The following is a 26,552-nucleotide window of genomic DNA, read 5'->3' as shown; positions in this document are numbered from 1 at the left end:
AAAAACCTGCAACCAAGATTAATCTACCCAGCAAGGATCTCATTCAGATTTGATGGAGAAATTAAAACCTTTACAGACAAGCAAAAGCTGAGAGAGTTCAGCACCACCAAAACAGCTTTACAACAAATGCTAAAGGAAATTCTCTAGGCAAGAAACACAAGAGAAGGAAAACACCTACAATAACAAACCCAAAACATTTAAGAAAATGGGAATAGGAACATACATATCGATAATTACCTTAAATGTAAATGGATTAAATGCTCCCACCAAAAGACACAGACTGGCTGAATTGATACAAAAACAAGACCCATATATATGCTGTCTACAAGAGACCCAGTTCAGACCTAGAGACACATACAGACTGAAAGTGAGGGGATGGAAAAAGATATTCCATGCAAACGGAAATCAAAAGAAAACTGGAGTAGCAATTCTCATATCAGACAAAATAGACTTTAAAATAAAGACTATTACAAGAGACAAAGAAGGACACTATATAATGATCAAGGGATCGATCCAAGAGGAAGGTATAACAATTGTAAATATTTTTGCACCCAACATAGGAGCACCTCAATACATAAGGCAAATACTAACAGCCATAAAAGGGGAAATCGACAGCAACACAATCATAGTAGGGGACTTTAACACCCCAGGAAAAGATCTGTAAAAAATACAAACACATGGAGGCTACACAATACACTACTTAATAACGAAGTGATCACTGAAGAAATCAAAGGGGAAATCAAAAAATACCTAGAAACAAATGACAATGGAGACACGATGACCCAAAACCTATGGGGCGCAGCAAAAGCAGTGCTAAGAGGGAAGTTTATAGCAATACAAGCCTACCTCAAGAAACAGGAAACATCTCGAATAAACAACCTAACCTTGCACCTGAAGCAATTAGAGAAAGAAGAACAAAAAAACCCCAAAGCTAGCAGAAGGAAAGAAATCATAAAGATCAGATCAGAAATAAATGAAAAAGAAATGAAGGAAACAATAGCAAAAATCAATGAAACTAAAAGCTGGTTCTTTGAGAAGATAAACAAAATTGATAAACCATTAGCCAGACTCATCAAGAGAAAAAGGGAGAAGACTCAAATCAATAGAATTAGAAATGAAAAAGGAGAAGTAACCACTGACACTGCAGAAATACAAATGATCATTAGAGATTACTACAAGCAACTCTATGCCAATAAAATGGACAACCTGGAAGAAATGGACAGATTCTTAGAAATGCACAACCTGCCGAGACTGAACCAGGAAGAAATAGAAAATATGAACAGACCAATCACAAGCACTGAAATTGAAACTGTGATTAAAAATCTTCCAACAAACAAAAGCCCAGGACCAGATGGCTTCACAGGCGAATTCTATCAAACATTTAGAGAAGAGCTAACACCTATCCTTCTCAAACTCTTCCAAAATATTGCAGAGGGAGGAACACTCCCCAACTCATTCTACGAGGCCACCATCACCCTGATACCAAAACCAGACAAAGATGTCACAAAGAAAGAAAACTACAGGCCAATATCACTGATGAACATAGATACTCAACAAAATACTAGCAAACAGAATCCAACAGCACATTAAAAGGATCATACACCATGATCAAGTGGGGTTTATCCCAGGAATGCAAGGATTCTTCAATATACGCAAATCAATCAACATGATACACCATATTAACAAATTGAAGGAGAAAAACCATATGATCATCTCAATAGATGCAGAGAAAGCTTTTGACAAAATTCAACACCCATTTATGATAAAAGCCCTGCAGAAAGTAGGCATAGAGGGAACTTTCCTCAACATAATAAAGGCCATATATGACAAACCCACAGCCAACATTGTCCTCAATGGTGAAAAACTGAAACCATTTCCACTAAGATCAGGAACAAGACAAGGTTGCCCACTCTCACCACTATTATTCAACATAGTTTTGGAAGTGTTAGCCACAGCAATCAGAGAAGACAAAGAAATAAAAGGAATCCAAATCGGAAAAGAAGAAGTAAAGTTGTCACTGTTTGCAGATGACATGATACTACACATAGAGAATCCTAAAGATGCTACCAGAAAACTACTAGAGCTAATCAATGAATTTGGTAAAGTAGCAGGATACAAAATTAATGCACAGAAATCTCTTGCATTTCTATACACTAATGATGAAAAATCTGAAAGTGAAATTAAGAAAACACTCCTGTTTACCATTGCAACAAAAAGAATAAAATATCTAGGAATAAACCTACTTAAGGAGACAAAAGACCTGTATGGAGAAAACTGTAGGACACTGATGAAAGAAATTAGAGATGATACCAACAGATGGAGAGATATACCATGTTCTTGGATTGGAAGAATCAACATTGTGAAAATGACTCTACTACCTAAAGCAATCTACAGATTCAATGCAATCCCTATCAAACTACCACTGGCATTTTTCACAGAACTAGAACAAAAAATTTCACAATTTGTATGGAAACACAAAAGACCCCGAATAGCCAAAGCCATCTTGAGAACGAAAAATGGAGCTGGAGGAATCAGGCTCCCTGACTTCAGACTGTATTACAAAGCTACAGTAATCAAGACAGTTTGGTACTGGCACAAAAACAGAAATACAGATCAATGGAACAGGATAGAAAGCCCAGAGATAAACCCACGCACATATGGTCACCTTATCTTTGATAAAGGAGGCAAGCATATACAGTGGAGAAAAGACAGCCTCTTCAATAAGTGGTGCTGGGAAAATTGGACAGATACATGTAAAAGTATGAAATTAGAACACTCCCTGACACCATACACAAAAATAAACTCAAAATGGATTAAAGACCTAAGTGTAAGGGCAGACACTATCAAACTCTTAGAGGAAAACATAGGCAGAACACTCTATGACATACATCACAGCAAGATTCTTTTTGACCCAGCTCCTAGAGAAATGGAAATAAAAACACAAACAAACAAATGGGACCTAATGAAACTTAAAAGCTTTTGCACAGCAAAGAAAACCATGAACAAGACAAAAAGACAACCCTCAGAATGGGAGAAAATATTTGCAAATGAAGCAACTGACAAAGGATTAATCTCCAAGATTTACAAGCAGCTCATGCAGCTCAATAACAAAAAAACGAACAACCCAATCCAAAAATGGGCAGAAGACCTAAATAGACATTTCTCCAAAGAAGATATACAGATGGCCTACAGACACATGAAAGAATGCTCAACATCATTAATCATTAGAGAAATGCAAATCAAAACTACAATGAGATATCATCTCACACCGGTCAGAATGGCCATCATCAAAAAATCTAGAAACAATAAATGCTGGAGAGGGTGTGGAGGAAAGGGAACACTCTTGCACTGTTGGTGGGAATGTAAATTGATACAGCCACTATGGAGAACAGTATGGAGGTTCCTCAAAAAACTACAAATAGAACTACCATACGACCCAGCAATCCCAATACTGGGCATATACCCTGAGAAAACCATAGGTCAAAAAGAGTCATGTACCAAAATGTTCATTGCAGCTCTATTTACAATAGCCAGGACATGGAAGCAACCTAAATGTCCATCGACAGATGAATGGATAAAGAAGATGTGGCACATATATACAATGGAATATTACTCAGCCATAAAAAGAAATGAAATGGAGGTATTTGTAATGAGGTGGATGGAGTTAGAGTCTGTCATACAGAGTGAAGTAAGTCAGAAAGAGAAAAACAAATACAGTATGCTAACACATATATACGGAATCTAAGGGGAAAAAAAAAAAAAAAGGCCATGAAGAACCTAGTGGCAAGATGGGAATAAAGACACAGACCTACTAGAGAATGGACTTGAGGATATGGGGAGGGGGAGGGGTGAGATGTGACAGGGTGAGAGAGTGTCATGGACATATATACACTACCAAATGTAAAATAGCTAGTGGGAAGCAACTGCATAGCACAAGGAGATCAGCTCGGTGCTTTGTGACCACCTAGAGGGGTGGGATGGGGAGAGTGGGAGGGAGGGAGATGCAAGAGGGAAGAGATATGGGAACATATGTATATGTATAACTGATTCACTTTGTTATAAAGCAGAAACTAACACACCATTGTAAAGCAATTATACTTCAATAAAGATGTTTAAAAAAAAAATCCTATGTAGACGGAAATTTGAGAAGCTATACTCAGAGACATGTAATTCTTCCAGAATATTTGAAAACGCACAATATGGTACAGAGGAAAACTACAGAGGTGAAATAAAACAAATAGAATTATGTCTTGCACATTTTAATTACTATCTGTCAAATGAAATGAAGGAAGTATCCCAAGGATGTTCTCTATCCCGGTCCCATTTACTTAGCTCTTCTTGTCTTTTACATTCCAGGCTTATGAAGGCTGAATTTCATGTTTAAAGCGAAAATAAGTCTTATTCTAAAGTTATAGGGTCTTATTTTTGATGAAACTCTGTCTAGACAAATGTCCTCAATATTTCCAGGAGGGAAAATTCTCCAACCATTTCTTCCAAATTTCTTATTATTTTTTAAGTATTGTTAGTGCCTTTATGCTTAAGAGTGAGACTGTTGTCTCAGTTTTCCTCTTAGCTGACAACTGGCAGATTTTATTTTTGTTAATCACCACTGTCCATCGTTCATAACCCTGATAACTTTGGATATCATACAAAAAAGATATAGTTATACAGAAAGAGTAGTTAAGGTGTTCTTATGAATTCCAAGGATGATGTAATTAAGATAACTTGAAGAGGCAGTTGAGCAACAAAAGTCTAGACTGGGTGCGGGGGACATTTAAAAAAAATTTTTTTTTTCTGTTTTAGTCTTTATCTCAATCATGATTTAGGATATTATTTAGCAAAATATCTTCTCAAGTTAGATTGTTATAAACACCATGTGAGTGATACAAATAAATTTCTATGGGAGGGTAAGGAAAGAGAGTTACTTTGTGACATTATTCAGAAAAGGATTTATTGATGAGGTCTTTGGTCAAGTTTACTTATACAGGGCCCACTTTTTTTTTGCCACAATGTCATTGCTAAAGCCTACCACAGTGCTTGATATATAGTAGGAGCTAAATAAAGGTTTATTTTTTGAATCAATCAATAAATAAATAGATAGATGCATGGATAGAGGGAGAGAGACAAACCAAAGAAATAGTCTTCAGAAATTCAGGGATCAAGATGGTAGAGTAAGAGGATGGGGAAATTACCTCCCCCATGAACACAACAAAAATACATTTACATGTGGAACAATCCTCACTGAAAAATAACTGGAAACTGGCAGAAGGACTCTTGTATAACCAAGGCTGTAAGAACGATATACTTGGAATTGGGTGGGAAGGGAAGAGAAGTGATGAGTGCCCCTGGGAGGGGGCTCAGAGGAAAAGGGAGATTACACAGGTAGAGATTCACTCTGGGGAGTAAGCATTTCGAGCCACTTTTTGGGTGCCCCAGCCCAAATTTGGGTGCCCCAGCCCAAATTTATCACCTAATTTAGTGTACTGTTGTTTTCAGAGAGTGTTTAGGGTTTCCTTGACCTGTCTGGGGAGTGATTAGGATACGGACACTTGACCCACGGTATCTTTCCCCACTGCCTATAATTCATCAATGGAATCTTGTATGTTTTTCACATCTCATATTACTTTATTCATCTCAACCCTCACTAACAGCAGACTGACAGGGCAAAGGTGAGAAAAGTTTAAATAACTTGAGAGTTATTTTGGAAAATACATCAGGCCCTTTGAAAGTGTCTCTGAATCTTTCACATTTGGTCTCTCCTGTTGTCTTTGGACTTCCCTAGAGACTCATTCTTAAATATTCTAAGCCTTGCCATTCTTTTATCTGTAATCACCTATTATAATACAGGGCCCTGTTAATGTGGTGGTGAGGTATGTGGGAGGGGAAGTATTCTATGAATCTATGATTTTCTCACCTGTAGCATGAGAGGATCTGATTTGAATCTCTAAGCAGCTTCACATTCTTTACTAAACTATGGCACAGATTCTATGACTCTCTGATTCATTTTTCTGATGTTTTGTAGAGTGAATGAATCAGGTTTCCTAGAGTAATATGTGGAGCCTTTTAGCAGTATTAGCATACCAGGATCTTGTTAGAAATGCATTTGTCAGACTCCATTCTAGACCTACTAAATCAGGAATGCTGAGGTGGGGTCTTGCAATCTGTTTTTAATAAGCCCTCTATGGAATTGTGATGTAGCTAAAGTTTAAGAACGATTATCCTAGAAACTGTCTTGACTCTGTGGTAGGAGATAATCAATTAATTATTCTGGGTGCTGTGTAATATTTCCAGCTCTTCCTCACATATCTGAAATAATAGTCTTGGGCAGTATGCAAACTGGATCAGATATCACCTCCAGTTCCATAAACAGAATTAAAATTATTGAACATAGAATTGTGAAGTCAGATAATTTACTATAAGAAATTCATGTCATACTTAAAACCTATTGTGTAATTTCCCATACTCATTAGTGACTCCAGAATGATCATGTTAATTTAAGTAATTACACATTATTTGAATTGAAATAAATCATTCAACCCCCCACCCCTAGTTCTCATTGATTTCGCCTGTAAACAGAAAAGATATCAATGGAAAATTATAGCTGTAAAATCCTATGATTCAGGCATCCAGTAACTTAATACTGCCAATAATTTAAATATAATCATTGTTCTCTATTATCCTTATTCTAAGAGCATTAGAATATTTAGTATTACATGTAACATATAATAGAGGATTTGTATTACTGTAACATTTTCATCCTGATGTTTTAGCAATCTAAACACATATCCCTTTGAAGTTCCCTAAAGATTGCATTTTCATGAGAGTCTATTTAAGGTAACACAAGTAGGTTTTACTTTTATGAAAAAAATTTAATAATAATTTTTGTGGCCCTGTTCTTTGAACATAGCACTATTCAACCAAGCGTACAAATGTTCTTGCTATTGATAAGCCTCAGTAGTTAAAACCACTTCCCAGGAGAATCTATAAATAAAAGGTTTCTCTGTTTCCTTATTTGAAAACACCTGACTTAAAAAAGAAGATCTGTTGGCACTTTTTTTCCCCCAGGAAACTCTCTACCATGAAGATTCATCTCTTTTTCTTTATTCTACTCTTTTGGGTCACAATTTTACCAGGTAACACAGAAATGTTAATGGGCATACTTGTGCTAATGAATTTGAGGAGGCATCAGTTTTTCCTTGTTAAAAGTATGGTAATAACATAGAGATTAAAAGGTTTTTATGTTAAATGCAACGTGCTACTCTGGATTGAACCCTGGAACAGAAAAATAAAAAAAAGACAATAGTGGGAAAACTGGTGAAATGTGAATAAAGTCTGTAGTTTAGTTAACAGTATTATAGCAATATTAATTTTTTAATTTTGACAAATGTACCATGGGTAAATGAGATGTTACCATAAGGGGAAGTTGGTCTCTATTATCTTTGCAACTCTGCCATAAATCTAAAATGATTTCAAAATAAAAAGTGTAAAACACCTGAAAGATCAATTCATTAGTCTCATCACCTTCATCTGGTAACAGTTAGAATTGATTCTTGATGGAAAAAAGTATTGTTTAAGCATAACCAACTGGTAAGTGGTAGATGGTTTGGTATAAGAGAGAGACCTATTTACCTTTTCCTTCTTTTTAACCTATGCCAATATACTACTTCCAGTCTAGGAAGACTTTCTTCATATTCTGTCCTTGGTACTATAGGTAAATCATGTCCCTTGTTGGCCTTTCTTAAGATCACGTGAATGTTGAGTGTAATAACTTGTACATGAGCTGTATTTTTCATGAGATTTTTCCCCCTCAAGGATTATCTCTTCACATAAGGTATGTAACAAGATTCTCTTCTCCTGAACTAATGTGTAAGTATGAATTGTACAGAAATAAAATAATAAGTTTTGGAAGTGGAGAACTCGAGTTTACTCCCTTCTTAAAGAGTTTAAAGTGAAAGGCTGATCTCAAGTCTGCCCAATTTATAATATTGGCACTGAAATTAGGTTCAGTTCACTAACTCTAGGAAAATACTCCTTTGTAGAACCTGGCTGACATTTTTAGGACAAATGAAAATCATAATAGAGGCCTAGGAGAATGAATTAACTTACTCTTTCACTGTGAATATTATAAAGTCTATCATGACAACCTAAAAATTTTCACATAATAAACTGATAAATTATCATTAAAAGGTTGCAAATGGAGACACTTCTATATAGGGGCCAAACATCAATGAAGTAACAAAGTAATACAGTTAATTGTTAATTTAACTAAGAAAATAACTTCCTCTACCTCCATTCAAAAATTGTTAGAAAAGGATCTCTGTATTTTTTTCCAGACCTAGAAAGGGCCAAAAGGAAATTCTACACAGATTCATATTGCTTTTAACATTATGATAAATCTTTTTAAATTTCTTTTCATTTTAACAATAGCTAAAATTAATAGATTACTATGCCAAGGGTTTTTATGTTTTATTAGCTTATTTTTTCCTTATAACAGCTATATCAAGTGCCCTTAATAATGACTAATGTTATTCACACATTGATCAACAAATTTTTAAATGATGTGTTCTGTAGAATTAGAAATTATAAGCTACTTGGGGGAATACAGTGACATAGATTACAACATCAGTGGTATTAACTTTTTGTATATTTTTTTCTTATATTTTCAAAGTGAGGCCATTGTTCTTGTTAATCACACATGTACCAAACTTTTAGGGAATTCCTACCATTAGTGATAAAAATATATATGTAAAAGTAAAGAAATATTCAACATACATATTTTCTTCACAAAATTAGAAAAGGTGTATGTGAAATATGGACACTTTGAGACAATAATAAAGCAATAAGAATGTTGTCTTTTACCTCGTAATTCACCAACATATGGCGGTTGAACTAAACTGGATAAAACTGAATCTCATATATGACTCTTAGAGTTCCTCAGTTGTTTTTTGTATCTCACCTTCAGATGGTAAAAGTTCTTACTCAAAATTGAGGTACAAAAACTCATTTTCCACTCAGACAGTTACAGTTGAAAAAGTGTTTAGACAAAAGTCCTTACATTTTCTATGCATGGAAATTTCCACTGAAGTCATTTAGCTTTCTTCTTCATTTTCTAGAAGTTATAAAGGCACCAAATGTCTAGAAATGAAGCATTGTTTCACTCAAACCTATTGTTTTATTCTGTCAAATTCAAAACTCTGTTATTGCTAACAATTACTTTTCAAGTCTGCCATGTACTTTGGATGTAGGATGGTATAGTTTTGTACTGAAAGGGTAATCATGATTTTTTCCCATTTCCAAGAAGGTTAACGATAGTCTACCACAGGGGTCCCCAACCCCCAGGCCACAGAACACCACACATCGAAGGTTCATCTGCTGCTCCCCATCGCTTCCCATTGCTCACATCACCACTGAACTATCCCCCCACCCCCATCTCCCCCCACCTCACCCCCCCCCACCCCGGTCCTTGGAAAAATTGTCTTCCATGAAACCAGTCCCTGGTGCCAAAAAGGTTGGGGACCGCTCTTCTACAGAATAAAATAGAAGTCAGTGAAATCAAAAACAAATTATGGGTTGAAGAGATATTTTAAGAGATGCCATGCCCATTTTTAGCTTATATATTAGAGTTTTATGATGTATAGTTTAAATAAATTCCTTAACATGTGAAAATGTTATAGATGCCGTATGAATGATGCTATGAAGTGCTTTGTGAGAGCAATGGAGAGGTGACTTTCTTGAAAATGATCAACAGAGATTTCAGAGAGAAGATAGTATTTGAGCAGTGTATCTGAGGACAGAGAAAATATATGTTTGGCTTATCACAGCATTGCTAGAACAGTGGTTTTCAGTGAGGGGCAACTTTGCCCCCATGGAGACATTAGGCAGTGTCTGGAGACCTTTTAGGTTGTCACAACTGGTACTACTGGCATCTAATGGGTAGAGGCCAGGGATGCTGCTAAATTCCCTTCACTGAATAGGATCGCATCTCACAGCAAAGAACTGTCCAAAAAGTCCATAGTACTTAGGATGAAAAACCCTGCCCTTGGGACTGTCAGAGTTTGACAAGAAGTGGACTTAATAGTTGAATGAGTGGATGGATGCTTGCAAAGACGAGTATTAGTGATCCAAAGACACAAGCTTCAGGAATACTCATATTTAGAGGTCAGAATGAGGAGAAAGAAGGAATACTCTTATTTAGAGGTCAGAATGAGGAGAAAGAAGACAATAATTTCACTTTTAGAAAAGTGAAATAAGACAAGGAATAAGAAAGGGGTGAGGTCAGTTTAGGGTGAAATATTGGACAATAGTGTTGAATGTGACAGAACTCTTGTCAAAATGAGTATAATTCAGGTTTCTATCACTGGCAAATCATTTATGGGCTTGATGATAGTAACTCCCCAGAAACTGTAGAATAAATAATGATATTAAGAAGTTAGCATTTAAACTGTGCTGAGTAACTATTATTTTGGCTGTAAATTGTGTCATATTCTGCATTGCTTCACTTATAGTGAGAAAACAGCTATTTTTAATAGAAGAGCTAGGTTTTATACCAGCTATTTATACCAACAATATGGATAAAGTAGTTCCGAGTCTAGGGATCCACTAATAAGTATCACTACTCACCACCAACTGGTTGAAATGTAGACAGAATATCTAGGCAGAAAGGCCTGGCCTTTAAAGGAACTATTGGATACCAAACCTTAATGGCAGAAACTAGTGGCAAGATTTATTTGCTTTCATACCATGACTATATAAAAACTATTTGAGTCTGACCTTTGGCCAGCTATCCACAAAACTTGGAATTCTCCTACACCAGTTCTCCTTATTCTCATCATATTGTAAGGTGAATACTTATCAAAAGTGATGTTTATGTTTTAAAAGACTCCAAAATAAAGGGCTTCTGAAAGTACATACCTCAGTGCATAAGGTGAAATATGAAATTAAAATAGATTGGTTTAGAATGGATCTTTTATTTTCATTTTTTAAAAAATTTTTATTGGAGTATAGTTGCTTTACAATATTGTGTTAGTTTCTACTGTACAGCAAAGTGAATTAGCTATACGTATACGTATATCCCCTCTTTTTTGGATTTCCTTCCCATTTAGGTCACCATAGAGCACTGAGTAGAGTTCCCTGTGCTATACAGTAGGTTCTCATTAGTTATCTATTTTATACATAGTATCAATAGTGTAGATATGTCAATCCCAGTCTCCCAATTCATCCCACCACCCCCCTTCCCCCTTGGTATCCATACGTTTGTTCTCTACATCTGTATCTCTATTTCTGCTTTGTAAATAAGATCATCTATACCAATTTTTTCAGATTCCACATATATGCGTTGATATACGATATTTGTTTTTCTCTTTCTGACTTCACTCTGTATGACAGTCTCTAGGTCCATCCACGTCTCTACAAATGACCCAATTTCATTCCTTTTTATGGCTGAGTAATATTTCATTGTATATATGTACCACATCTTCTTTATCCATTCCTCTGTCGGTGGACATTTAGGTTGTTTCCATGTCCTGGCTATTGTAAATAGTGCTGCAATGAACATTGGGGTGCACGTGTCTTTTTGAATTATGGTTTTCTCAGGGTATACGCCCAGTAGTGGGATTGCTGGGTCACATGGTAGTTCTATTTTTAGTTTTTTAAGGAACCTCCATACTGTTCTCCATAGTGGCTGTATCAATTTACATTCCCACCAACAGTGCAAGAATGGATCTTATAGTCCAATATCTCCCAATTCCCCAAATATCCCCAAATGTCCAAAATAATCAGCTTCTAGTGACAGTCAACCTCCAAACTACAAGATGAAACATGGAACTTGGAGCACTGGTAATTTCAGAAATCATCTAATGGGCAAAAATGGACCCATCTTCTAGTCATTCTCCTTTTTTTTTAAAATCAATGCTGACATCAAATATATCTCTAAGTTCGTTCATTACTTTGGGGGGAAGTAAATCTCAAGATATACAAGGGAGTTGCAGGAATTCAGACAAATTGTCTAACATTGCCACTCCTGACATTAAAGGAAAGTAAAATCAAGCTGCAGTAGAAATCTCTTGAAGGAGAACTCATAAAGCACAACATTCAGCCTAAATAATGTGTGTGAGAGCAGGAGATAAATTATGTGGACTTTTATTGTTGTCTTGGAACTATCCTTCTGTTGCTATCCAGTCATTTGTAAAAAAAGCAAGCTGGCACACCTAAATGAAGTCCAAGACACTCTCTAATTTCCAGGATTTACCTTGCATCAACAAAGGACAGAACATTCACTTAAACTTCCTCAGTAAGAGTTTCACAGTCATAAATTAGAAGGGGGCTTTTTCTTTTGCCCTACTCTATACTCTTTTGCTTATCGGATTTTCTCCTTTTAAAATATGAGTGTGTCATAGCTATATTGCTAATTTCAGTCATTGTTTCCTTCTTACAGCCAGAAAAAGATATCCTCACTACGGTAGCTTGGATTTGAGGAGAGAGTGCAGAAGGGGTAATGGTCGATGTAAACCTGAGTGCCGTAACACTGAAGTTAGGATTGCTTACTGCATAAGACCTGGAACTCATTGCTGCTTGCAGAAGTAAAGATGACAGAAGAAAAGAAAGAGACACATGCTCCGAGAAGAAAGGACCAGTGTTACTAAGTCTTCCTTCACATCCTTCAGCACATCCTTCCAGGCCTGCATATCACAGTCATACATAGAGAATTAAATAAAATTTAATAGTGAACCATTCAGAAGTGGTTCTATGTCACACATGTTATCTGGTGCCTTTACATTGCATTTTCTCTTGATCTCTAGGTACCAGAAATAAGCACGATTTATTTTATGGAAGTTCTTCAAGAACTGTTCACATTTCTGTGGGCCCTGTGCTAGTTGACATCAGCAATGTTGGGAGAAACCATAGATCAGAGGTATTGACCCATCTTATTTCTGAGATACAAGCCTCCAATCGAGATGTGCTGTTATATTATTATTAAACGCTGCTTGTAGATTATCCCATGAAAAAAAAATAAATCCACTGAATGTGTGAGGCAAGACATTGAGACTGCAGCTCTTTCTCTTGAGCGAGACAGAGCTGGAGTGAGAATGACAGAGTGTAAGAACAGAAGAGCAGGGGAAAATCAAAATCAGCTCCATTTTCTAGCCATATTGTTTATGTAGCAGAGAAAAATCTGCATCAGGAAATTGAAGAGGGCGTGAAAAGGGAAGAAAATAATTTCAGAAAGGAGAAGAGACAACATGTAATTAAATATTTTGACCAAGGAAGTCAGAAACTATGACTAATAGCTGAACTCAGCTCTTCCGTCCTGAGAGGTGACCCTGTCTAAGGAGATACACAGAGCAGACGGAAGGAGGGGGATCTTCCCCCTTCAGCTCCACTCTGCCCCACTTCCTCTCACTGCCTTCTCTGAAGGTCTACAGTAGTTTTCCCCACAATCCTCTCAACAATACAACCGTATCATACATTTTCTACTCAGAAAATGCAAATTCTGCTTCTTTTATGAGTTTAGACATGCAGTTTAGTAATTTGTATCAATTCAGAATGCTTTAGAAAAAAATCATCAATACCACAACAGAGTAATAAAACAGAAATTTCCCTTCCTCCCAAAATAAAATTAAATAATCCTTTGGTCATTTAAGTAAAGAAAAAGGACATCTATTGAGTGGATACCTGTGGGCCAGACTCGGACTCAGAAGGATACAAGTATTTCCAGGCCCCAGCTGCTCTCTTGATATTTGTATTATGGTGTCTCATCCCATATTCTAAACGCAAATATGAGATCTAAGAGTCTATGTTCATACTAAGCATTATCTCTTACAGTGAAGTGCATGGGGAAATAATTTTCCCCTATTTAGATAAAGTTTCTAGATATATTTCTACCACGAGGGACTGTTTAATTTTTAGTTTTATTTTAATAAACATGAGTTCCCATTATGAAACAATTATTTGCTAGGCATACATTGGAGGCTTACATGCATTGTATTTCACATTTTAATAACTTAAAATAGACTTTGTCCAATGTGTTGCTTTGCAGTGTAAATATCTTCAAAAGTATTTTTACAATATTCATTTAAAAAGAGTTTCTCAACCTTAGCATTACTGATATTTTAGTCCAACAATTCTTTATTGTGGCAGCTGTCCTGTGCATTGTATCTTTTGCAACAAGACGTTTCTCCACATCCCTAGCCTTTACCCACCAGATGTTGATAGCACTCTTTCCCCTAATTATGACAACCAAAAATATCTACCTACGTTGCTAAATATGCCCTTTAGGGGGCAAAATCACTCCTGGTTTAGAGCCACTGGTTTATAATTAAGCACTCTTTCTCACAGAAATTTAAAAATAAAAATGGAAACAAAAAAAAAAATCAGCAATGTTTTCAGATAATCAATAAATTTTCTGTGCTTTATGAGAACAAATATCTATTTGAATTTTTCAAAAGTTATTATAAATTAGCTAGAGATGATGATATATTGGTGATCCCAGAAAAAGATTAGCCTAACTTTTGAAAAATAAATATATCAGCCACGTTGAGAAGCAGATTAGTAAAATAAATGCTCCAGAGGAAAGTTTGATTATTATTGATATTTGTCCTACCTGACCAGGTACTGAGCCAGAATTACATCAAAGCCTGTAAAGTAAAATTGAGAAGCCTAATATACTAGCAGTATGGAGCAAGTAAGAATTGAATGTTTTAGTGATCACCCAGAAGTGGTAGATGGGTAGAGGTTTCTTGGAAGACACTCGAGATTCTTCTGCATGTGAACTAGTCTGTACTGGTAGACCCCCCATCTTTCAGTGCTTGACAGAGAAAACCAAAATCATCTAAATTTTTGATCTGGTCTCTCCTTGTGTAGTCCAGTGTATATTCAAGCTACCAGCTTCTGCCTTCAGCACAAGGGACAAATGTGACAGTCTTGAAGAATGCAAACCCATGAACATCAAGTATGAAATTAATATTCTTCCCTGCAGAAATCTTTTAGTTCTTTGTGATAGCAACTGAAAATTCTAGAAGCCCCTTTAATGAAGTTCTGCAGCCAGCTTTCTTAAAAAGAAAGAGGTGTCACTGATTATTCATATTGCCCTCAGAATTTATTAACAAAAAAAGAAAAGAAAAAAAAAAGGGGAAAAATACTTATAAATGCAAAGATTTCTGGCAACTTTCTTGCTCATACACTGTAATTTTCATTGCATTTATTGACCAAATGGTTAGATAATCTTAAATTAAACTAGTTTGCTCTAAAAAGCTGAAAGTTTTGCATTTTCCCCTCCTTTGGCCCAGAATCCGAATTTTGATGACATTATGTATTTTCCTTTACTTTTAGTTTTCTGTAAGTTTTAATTGGCAGAGACCTTGATGAAATAGACACCACGAGGTATCACATATTTTTGTTGTTATTTAGTAGCTCAATATACACCTGAATCAATTAAAAGCATTATGTTGAAACCATCAAATTCCAGAACAGGACTAGGAAGAGAAGAATTAACATCCAGCATGATATCATGCATTCAAACCCAATCTATTTCAGAATTTCTTTCACCTCAATGTCCTTGGGCGAAAACAAAATCTAATTCCAATTAATAATTTATTTATTCAGACAGCATTTGATTAAGAGCTTGCTTCTGCCCAGGTATGATGTCATGGGTTTTAGATCTGAAGATTAAAAAATTACACCTTCTGTCTTAAGGCACTGTTATTAACTGATTACAAACTGAGTTTTAAGTACTATTCAACTGATAGAGTTAAAAAATGAATAAAACATGGGATCCGCTCCCAAGATCAACGTCAGTTCATAATACTGATAATATGTGAGTTAGATTCTGCATTCCTCACCCCCTCATTTATTTACCAATTCAATAAATACTCATTGAGAACCTACTGTGTGTCAGCCATAATGTAATAAGATTGGGACACATCAATAAACAGCACAAACAATAATCCCTATATTTCTGGAGCCATATTTTAGAGGTAGAGACAAATACAAACAGTAAACATAATAAATAAGCAAATAAATAAGCAAATTTCTCTGTTGATAAATCAAACAGAGCTAAGGAACCCCAAAACGCTGTTGGGCTGTAATAATTTAAAATAGGATTTTTCAGGGGTCCCTTATTGAGAAAGTGACCGTTGAGCAAGATAATGAGAAAGGCACAGAATTGCTCCTGGGAACATACTTGAGATTTGTGAGGAATGCTGGTGAAGCAAGGGTAGCTGGAAAAGAGTGACTTAGGAGGAGAGTCATGGGTAAGCTGGTCAGAAGGGAAACGTATATACAGATTACCCAGAGCCTTTAGGAACTAGAAAGGATCTTGCCTTCTATTCTGAGAGAAATCCAGTGAGTTTCAGCCAGAGGAAAAACATGATTTGAATGTTGTTTTAAAAGAACATCCCTGAAGTGCTTTCATAATTAGGTGGTATTGAAATAATATGGGTAATACATGATGGTAGCAGGGTGGTAACAATAAAAACAGTGAGGAATGGTAGGATTATGGATATGTAAAGTAGAGTTAGTCAGATTTATATATATTTTTTTAACATCTTTTTTGAAGTATAATTGCTTTACAATGTGTTAGTTTCTGCTGTATAACAAAGTGAATTAGCTATATGTATACATATATCCCCATATCCCCTCCCTCTTGAGACTCCCTCCCACCCTCCCTATGTGGGCACCCCCCTAGGTGGTCACAAAGCACCAAGCTGATCTCCCTGTGCTATGCAGCTGCTTCCCACTAGCTATCTGTTTTACATTTGGTAGTGTGTATATGTCAATGCCACTCTCTCACTTCATCACAGAGGGGGAAGTTAGTCAGATTTTATGAGATTTTTTTCCTTTAAGCTATTTTCTAATCTGCCTTATTCTATTCTTTACCAAACCTTCTTAAAAAGTAGCCTAGACTCATAGTCTCCGCTCTATCAAATATTATACTCTTCTCCCCAATACATTTATCCATTTCAATTAACTGAAAATCTTCCTGCTAATATTATAAAAGTTTTCCAAAAAGCAAACCCAAAGACTTATTTTAATTCTTCATCTTGCTGGAATTCTGCACATGGCTAGAGTTGGTCACTATTTTGACAATTATTAACTGACTTCTCCATTTTGATAGTCTCTTGAATGCCATGGCCTCTAGTGTTTTGTCCCTGAATCTCCTTTCTTCTTGTTTGATACGCTTTCCCAAGATAATCTTGTTTACTACAATGACTTCTTCTATCAACAAGCATTTTTCTCAATATATTTCCCAAACCACAAAGCTATATTTATTACTACTTATGGAACTTATGTATTCGGCCAGCTTCCAAATTTTTTAATCCTGATATGTCAAAAATAAAGCTTCTTACAAAGCGTAAAGTCTTTCCTCTTCCTATTATTCTCTGTTTCATTAACTGCTATTATCAACTACACAGTATTAAAAGCTAAAACACTTGATATCATTGCTGCTCTGCTTCCCAGCAGTACTTTTCTCCCAAATCCAAAAGTTACCAAGTTGGGCTGCTTCGAATTCATAGATATCTCCTAACTTCACTTTCTCCTCTTTATTTTAAATCCCATTAACTCAATTATATTTCTCATTATTTTGTATTTAGAATGTTCTAAAAACTGTCTAACTAGCTTCTCTGCTACAAAACTCCACTCCCTTAAAGAGAAAATGGTGTTTTAAATCTCTCTAGTTTTATTGGGATTGACATGTATAAAGTGATGTGTATAAAACTGATGACTGATTAAAAAAAAAAATCTCTCTAGTTTCACCTCTCCATTCATGACAATATTCAATTCCTCAGTTTTGCAGGTCTTTTGCCACCTGTACCCAGTTTGACTCTGTATTTTATGAAGTCTGTGTCCACATCACTTTAGTTATGCTAAAGTGATACCATTCTGCATGTATCATAAATTCTTTCAAAACACCATATCTATGTTTAGGAGATATGCCTATATCTAATCTATATCTGTATCTATCTATCTATCTATCTATCTATCTATCTATCTATCTATCTGTTGGTCCTATGGGTGAAATGGGAATGGTTATCCCTATCTCATAAGGTTATTATAGTATTAAATCAGATGGTGAATATATTAATAACTTGCTTAGTAAAGAACCTGAAATCTAAAGAACACTTAGTGAAGCATAGCTGTTAATAACGGTTATGGTAGTAGTATCTATAGTAGTATTAGTAAAAAATAGACCTTTCTAGGAGGAGCTCTTTATTTTATGCTGTGAAGATATTTTATTTATATCTCAGAATTGCCTTTACAAGTGATATTGTATTTTTTTCATTTCTATGTCATCATCTCCCAACTAAAGACACTGGCTCTATTCTGTGGGTGGGAGCCTAATTATTTTATTTATTTTTTTCATCTGCATCCAGCACAGTATCAAGTACAACATAGTTGCTTACTAAATGTGTGTTGTGTGAATCAGGAGAGAAGGTATTCTCTTCATTTAATAGTGAAAATGAAGAAGAACCGGTGAGTTAATAAAGGGTTTTTCTTTAACTTGCCACAAACCTATAAATCATTCATACTGACTATAAAAACTTACTTTACTAATTTGGGGGCTACAAACTAGTTCCATTTGTGTTATCTTATTCAATTGTCACACAACCCTCTGAAGTACACAGTTATTATTAAACACATTTTACAGTTGAAGAAACTAGCATAGGAGTTAAGTCATTTGCTCAGTTGATACAGGAAATAACTGATGGAGAGTGTAATAAAGTCCAGAGAGGTTTTCAGTATATAACACCAGTTAGATTTCTTTCTATGGTGACATATTTGTTCACTCAGCCATTTTATCAGTTATTTACACATTTATTGAGTATGTTGTTTCAAGCACTTTGTTACACGCTGAAATAAATCAGTAAACAAGGCAGACAGCATGCTTGATGGAAGGCAGCTTGCACTATAGCAGGGCATAAGCACTAATAACAGTGTTTCATCTGGGGTCAGTTTTAAGGGTGAATGCAAAAGGGAAGTAAAAACAATGGGTATGAGAATAACCTGATTTTGAAACCTTATTCATTTTTTAATACTATAAAAGGAGTTTACGTGTTTCATCTCATTATAACTTTTCAAATTTCACAAAACCCTCAATTTCATAAGGAAATTGAAATCCAGTGGACTAAATCATTTGTCCAATATGTCACAGCTGGTAAGTAGGGTACACAGGATTGAAACATAGTACTGTCTGGTTCTGAAAGATCATACCCTTTCAAAATACAATATTGTCCAAACTTCCAAACAACCTATGGCCTTGTTTCTACCTTGATTTACACCTGGACCCAGTGAGATTAGATATCCTCCAAACCCACCTCTTCTTACTTTCAACTCTTCCTTTCTACTTGCCCAGAGTATCATGAGGTAGGCAGAGCAGTCATCTCCTCGGAGATGGGGAGATACATGCCAGACATTTCTCCTGGGAGGATGAAGAACCCCCCACAGAACTTGGGAAAACTAACATTTAATAAACTCTATGGGAACCACTGAGCTTTGAACCGTCAGTTTTCTAAGAGCTGTCCATACGCATGGGCAAGCAGGACTTGTCACGTTGCTGTCCACCATATACTGCCACCATAATTGTAGCTCTTCACTCTTGCCCAGACTCCCAGAAATCTTTCCAGAACATATACTCCTTATGGGGTCTCCAAACTAGTGTTTATATTTTTCTTATCATGAAAATTTATCATCAACTTCATTTCTCCAGTTATGTTTAAAAAGTGCAGACATATTAGAAGATGAAAGAGATGCTATGTGTCCTTCAAACAGTTACTTATTTTTGTTTATATGTGGTATATATCAGCTAGTTTCAATCACCTCACATGAATGTTTATGTGCTCATGGGTGACATTTGTATAGCACTGAACAGTTTATAACACATCACATAACCAATTTTCACAACAATGCTATGAGGATGTGTTATTCTCACTCACAGTTTTCACATGACATAGCTGTGATTCTAAACAGATATCTTATTTGCAAATAACTAAGAAGTGTGATAGAACCAGTTTTTCAATGCACCCTCTTTGTTTCCAGATCATATAGTTCTATACATTTCTTTATTATTTAAAACGTTTCTACTCTTTGAAAAAATGAGAAAGTAAAAGCAACATTAGAATATTTTAATGTTACTCATGATCTCTATAAATCTACATTTCTCTTTTCTGAATTTAACATATCTTAACATAGATTTGATGGGTTGACAAGATGTTATGGTCTCAGGCATGTTGATTAGCTTAAAAAGTACTACCCTGGCAAAAGACTTTTAAAAAAGCAAAATGCAATCATGCAGCACACCCTTTCCTCCTTTAAATTATATTAAATATGGCTCTGAAATGACTTTAGATTTCACCAAGATTCATCAGTGGCCAGAGATTGTCTCATCATGAATTATCTTCCCATTCCCAAAGAAGATACATATATTCACATGTCAAAACCTTCCTGACAATCTCTTGCACTTTAAGCTTAACTTCTTTCTCTTTTCTACTGACTTTATTAACAATAGAGTTAGTATATTTGAAGTCTTCTCTATGTTCTCTACTTTTGAAGTTACTGGCCAATTCTCACCCTAATGCTTGGAGAATCCTAGGTACTCAAACACCTGCCACGTGGAATGAAATGAAACACCATTCTGAATTTCAGTTAGATTCTAGGCAGACAATTAGGTTCTATGAGTTGACATTATATAACTTTAATCTAAATTCAATTCAATTAATTCTCCAAATTTTAACGAAATTATTCTGCAGTATTTTTCCTGACACACACACATATGCAAAGTTTAATATTCAAAATGTATGTATGGTAGCTCTATTTATTATAGTCTGTAGGGCAGATGGGTGGAATGACTTATCCAAGATAAATAAATATTATGATAAAATTTAGGGGAAAGAAATAAGCCTGACTTCAAAGTGCCTTCTATTCTAAAGCATTGGTTGCAGTACAATTGAATCTTTAAGAAAAATAAAAGCTTAGCTTCTGTGTACTATAATTTAGTGCAGCGGTCCCCAACAATTTTGGTACCAGGGACCAGTTTCGTGGAAGACAACTTTTCCACAGACGGGGTAGGGGGCTGGTGGGGGGATTGTTCAGGCAGTAATGGGAGCGATGGGGGGCCGCAGATGAGGCTTCGCTCCCTCGCCCACCGCTCACCTCCTGCTGTGCGGCCCAGGTCTTTACCGCCTCGGACCAGGGCTTGGGGATCCCTGATTTAGCGTATGAACAGGAAACTGTGACTTTGGAATCTCAGAACATCTTTCTTTGCATTGTCCTAGATGACTCACGGCAAATTAGAAGCTAACAGGGGGCTCCATTTTCTACTAAATACTTAATATACAACAAAACTGTGTTTCTATGTGCATATCTAAGGTAGCTTACTTTTTAATAAATTATTCTATGAATAAGTATTTTCATGCCTACTGTGTTCCAATTATCAGGGATATACTGGGTAGGAGATAACAAAGAATCAGAAGAAACCATAACTATCACATAAGGGTTTATATTTTGGCTGCAAGAATAAACAAATGTTTAAAAAAATACATATAATTAAGTACTAAATTATGTTATGTAGACTGTTGAAAGGAACATATCCATTTGCTTTAGTATAATGAAAAAAATTTCAATTAATAGTAAGATCTGGAATGGAGAAGAAAGTAGTGAACAAATGATACTGTGAGGAGGAAATAAGAATCGGTTTAAAAAATTGAGAAAACATGAAATGAAAAAATAAAGCAAGAAAAAAAGATAGGGGAGTAAGAGCCCCTAGAAGCCACCTGAAATTTAATGCTGATGTGAGCTGTAATATAAGGATGTACGCTTTTTGTGCAAGTGAAATGTTTGTATCTTGGTCACCTTTTGAAACAACTGATAAATTGTCCTGTAAAACAACCTGACATCCCAGACACTCCATCTCCTACACACATGATCTCATGACTAGAACAGGTTGTTTTTTCCCTTTAGTAAAAAAATTAGATTGCTGACTTTAGATGTCTTTCTTGATTGCAGCCAGAAGTGAACTTGAACCAAAGTATAGATTTGAGAGATGCCAAGAAGTGAAAGGAATATGTAAAACATTTTGTGATGACGTTGAATATGATTACGGATACTGCATTAAATGGAGAATTCAGTGCTGCATATAAACTCTGGAAACCAGAAGTACAATTGAACATCAAAGTCTTTAAAAGAGATACATCTTATTGACTCAAGAGTAGGTAAAAAGAAAATGCTTTCAGTGTTTAATGGAAATGTATACTTTTAAATCTTAAATATCACTGTTTACATAAATAAAAATAATTTACAGTCTCTAATCTGTCTATTCTTTGCACACTTTCTTTGTATTTCGGATGGATGAACACATTAAAAGAGTGGCTTTTGCATTTTCAGAAGTTGTCCTATTGGGGACCAGGAATGAGGAGATGGCATTTAGTTTAACAAGAGATTATTAATGTCACATACACCTGTGTGCTTAAAATTGTTTAGGCTACTCTATCTGAAATACTTAAGTTATATGGTTTACATGAATGTCGATACATCTTATGATTCCATTTAATCAAGGCAAGTAATGAATTTCTGGACTAGCCACTTCAAAGGAAAACATATTAGCCATCAAGCAGAACACAGAACCCACAGCAGGACCCTGCAGGGAACAAGAGAGACCTGTAGGTTGCAAGTCTGAAAGTAGAATGTGGCTCAGAGACAAATTGTTCAACAACTTTCACCCACATAGTTTTTATTATGTTTCCACAGATAACTATGGAAGCTGGGGAGTTAGTTTAAAAACAAGGGGAATAAAGTTTTCTAAATGAAAACTGGAGGTTCAGAGATCAAAAACTCAAATCCACTACCCAGGAATCATTAACAAAATTAACATCCTTGAAAACTGCTAAGCCTTGGATGACAGCACGCAGGTTTTCTTTAATTTTTTTGAGGTATGTTGGTGAAGTTCTTCAGCTATAGTCCTGTTTAATAAGCCACAGCTTCAATGATCTTCTAAGGTTTAGAATTAAACTATGAACAACACAGATAAGCTATAAATACAGATAGGTCCCTCATCACAAACTCTAGTGAGCTTCACCTATATAATGTCATTATTTCTTGCTTTAAGAAACCTCACCAGCAACAGGACTTTGTTATTTGTAATGTTTTCCTTCTTTTTAGCACATCTTTCTTCAAGAAAAGTAACATATTTTTTGGATTTTGTTCTTGAAACCTATTGAAGTGCATTCTTTAAGTTCTGTTCAGATTACTACGTATGATCCAAGTAAATATAGAGCTAGTCAAATGGTGCTGATAAAGAATCCAGGATTAATTCAGCAGGACATAGCTAAACTTGTAACTAAGCACATAAACTCTGACAGGGTGAGCACCTGCTTAGCTGATGTGCTCTAGGGCATCAATACTCAAAGTGTGCTCTACAGAACAAGAGCATTTATACCACAGGACAGCTTGTGAGCAATGGAGCATCTCTGCCCTGCCCCATCACTACTGAGCCAGAATCTGAATTTTAACAAGAACCCAGGGGATTCACATGCAAATTAGAGCTCAAGAAACACTGTTTTAGCAACACATCAGAGCTGTATCCAGCTACTAATCAATCTCTATCTTCCTGCTTCCCTCCCCTTTCCCTCTTTTCTTCTCCCCCTCTTTCCCCTCTAAAGCATTTATCCTCATCTCTCAGCTACCCTGAACTTTCCCCTGTGGGAGTTTCTGGTTTTGTCTGTGTGTTAGACATTTTGGGGGGATGTGAATGTCCCCTATAGTACACATGTATTGTGAGATAAAAGGAAGCCCCCTGCCATAAACTCCCACATGGCTCAGTGTGTCATATTATTGGATTGTTCCTTTAAAAAGTACAAAATCTAATCCAAGGCCAACCAGAAGCGGGGAGGAGAGGACAGATACATATCAATGATCAATGTTCTGACAATGGTCTGATTGTCAAGGACAGGCTCCCCTTATTTGTGGTTGGACCTGAGAGGTAGGAGTTTCTGCAGATTCAAAGGGAGGAGAACTGAATGAAATGATAGGGAGAGTCAAAAACAAGGGACACTTTCTCTAAGCTGCCATCTTTTCCCTCATAGACCACTGCAGTAATCTCCAAAATCACCTCCCTCCCTGACTCTGTTCATACTCCCTTCCAAACAGAGTGGGAGCTAGAGTGAATTCCTAAACACTTAGCCACCTTCCATCAAACATGTAATGAGATCCACCACTTCCCCATGACCTGAAAAGCCCAGTAGAGATGGAGCCCCTGCTGCTCCCTGACCTCTGCCCCCGACTTGTCCATTTCTCAGTAAGTGTCAGTCTCTCACCTGCTCTTTTCTCCTTACACACATTATGCTCTCTGGAGTATTTAACTTTGGCCCTCTGCATGAGACACCCTTTGTTGGCCACCTCTTTCTCAGGATGGTGGAAGTCATCTTTGGACCATTTAATACAATGTCTTTCTCGGTAACCACTCTCTTTCCTAACACTCTATGGAATTTTATGAAGAGCAATTCATATCTGAAAATTAAACTCCAAGCGTGGCTGTCACCATGCTCTTCGTGCCTCCTGCTCAGTCCTAGAGTCTTGAGTGGCACCAACGCATAGCGAGAACTCAGTAATTTTTTAAGTTATTAATGAGTACTTTCCTTGTTAGATTCACTCATTGTCTCATTTAATATGCAGTACAACTCAATACGTTTTTATATTAAAAGCACCGTTTTATAGATAAGGAAATTGAACCTCCAAAAGATCACTTAGTAAAAGCAAGCCTAACATTCAACTCCAGGGCTTTCTAATGTCAAAGAATTGGCTCTTTCTATATCCTAAAATCAGTCAGCCTGATCAAGGGGTCCCAGATGGAGGTAATCTGTCAAGGGTAGTATGAATGCTCAGAAGTAGGAAACTGCATTAAATGAACTTTGGAAATACTTTATAAATCTTGTTTCTTCATTTCCGAGAGTCTGCAGGCAACTTTCAAAGGGATAGAAGCATGCACTTGACAGTTATCTACATTCTTTAGTTTGGTTTCAGTTCCTAAAATAAATTCTTACTTATCTTCAATTAGAAGCTGTTTTCTCAGATGTATTATGATTTTTGTTAATATTTTTTAACAAAATAGGGGCTTTTCAGTAAGGTCTTTGCATAGTGGAGAAGTGGGGAAAAATTGGGCTTCACCTGTGACATCCCTGAGGGATATATTTCTATAAGAACTATGGGAAATATAAATATTCTCAGATTTTATTATTTATTTTTTTTAGTTGTTTTATTCCTACTCTTTTTTTCTTTCCATCTCTAAGTACACTCTGTGTGTCTACATATACACATACATATTTGCACACAAATATATATATATTTGTAAAATATTTTTTCCTCCACAGGTGGTCTCCTAACTCATGGTGCATGTGAAATATCAAAGGATGAAATTCCCAGTAGAGCACTGGCTTATGAATCCCAGAGCACAGTAAAATGTAGAGAACAGGGAAAAAAGCATTGTCTGGGTCAGATTAAGTACTCATCTTGCAATATTCAATCTTCACATCATCTATTTAAGGTGACTAATTTTATTACCACCACCCCTAGGAAAGCTGAGACCGGAATGGAAACACTCTTTGCCCAAGGCTCACACAGTCAGAAAGTAGTAAAGTGGCATTCAAACTCATTCAGTCTGTCCACGCTATTCCATACACTGCCTTAATAGAGGGCTTGAGTATACACATCCTGGGTACTGATGCTCTCCTGGGCTTGGTGGGGAGAAAAATGTGCTTCATCCACATTTCGGGCATCACTTCATCAGAGCAAAAGAAGTGATGAGACTCATCATATGAATGGAAGAAATGGTGTAGATGAGTTCACGCCTGACAAAAACAGAGCGTATGACTAAATCAGTTGTATCAGACCTGGATAAGTGTCCGGAAGATTTAGGGGTATTTATTTAAAAGTGCAATTTTCTGAACCATACCCATGAATCACAGAATGAGACAATTCATGGGTGGTTCCCAGGAGAGTGTATTTTTTAAATCATCCCATTTGATTCTAAAAGTTATGAAGTTCAGAGAACCATTGATTCACATAATCCTTCTGCTATTTCTGAATATGAATTCACCTTTTTCTTTTAGAGTCAGCCATCTATCATTTACCAAAGCTTAAACAGCTTTAGTGCTGTGTTATAAACAGAGAGAAATTAGAGGAGCTCATTATTGCCTTTCAGAAATTTGTTCATTCGCAAATTCATTGATTCTAGTGTAGTGGATAAGAACATGGGTTCAAGAATCAGACTGCTTTTGGTTAGGACTCGGTGCTTTCTCTGCAGAGGGCCTGGGTTCAAACCCTGGTCAGGGAACTAAGATCCCACCAGCCATGCAGCAGGGCCAAAAAAACCAAAAAGAATCAGACCGCTTTGGGGTGTAATGTCAGCAATGGTAATGACTAGTACAGTGACTTTGAACAGGTTATTAAATGAATGCCTCTAATCCTCATTTACCTCTGTATGAAATGATGACAGTAAAACATGGCATAATGTTTGACAGTAGTATCTACTTCATAAGCTTGCTGTTATGTTTAATTGAGATATTAAA

At 36.2% G+C, this 26,552-nt stretch overlaps 2 protein-coding genes and 2 long non-coding RNA genes across 4 annotated transcripts in view; 3 read left to right on the top strand and 1 right to left on the bottom strand.

Moving 5' to 3' along the window:
• LOC309608185 overlaps nucleotides 1-26,552 on the bottom strand; it is a 133,876-nt gene that overhangs the window by 63,846 nt on the left and 43,478 nt on the right. The window lies entirely within an intron of this gene.
• On the top strand, nucleotides 6,809-22,131 carry LOC309608184 (beta-defensin 110). The gene is made up of 2 exons (XM_082347676.1): nucleotides 6,809-7,133; nucleotides 21,997-22,131. The coding sequence occupies exons 1-2, from the start codon at nucleotides 7,079-7,081 to the stop codon at nucleotides 22,128-22,130; spliced, it is 189 nt and encodes a 62-aa protein (XP_082203802.1). The 5' UTR covers nucleotides 6,809-7,078; the 3' UTR covers nucleotide 22,131.
• LOC309608194 lies at nucleotides 9,431-10,978 on the top strand. Its single transcript, XR_014232719.1, has 2 exons — nucleotides 9,431-10,158; nucleotides 10,198-10,978. It is a non-coding gene; the product is annotated as an uncharacterized lncRNA (long non-coding RNA).
• LOC309607362 (beta-defensin 110-like) lies at nucleotides 11,811-17,669 on the top strand (the record flags this gene model as incomplete). Its single annotated transcript, XM_082345807.1, has 2 exons — nucleotides 11,811-11,835; nucleotides 12,386-17,669. The coding sequence occupies 2 exons, from the start codon at nucleotides 11,811-11,813 to the stop codon at nucleotides 12,580-12,582; spliced, it is 222 nt and encodes a 73-aa protein (XP_082201933.1). The 3' UTR covers nucleotides 12,583-17,669.

This window comes from Balaenoptera borealis, assembly GCF_965194805.1.
Source record: "Balaenoptera borealis genome assembly, chromosome: 12".
NCBI classification, from domain to species: domain Eukaryota; kingdom Metazoa; phylum Chordata; class Mammalia; order Artiodactyla; family Balaenopteridae; genus Balaenoptera; species Balaenoptera borealis.
The sequence above is the reverse complement of the archived record's forward strand: the minus strand, read 5'-3'. Positions and strand labels throughout refer to the sequence as shown.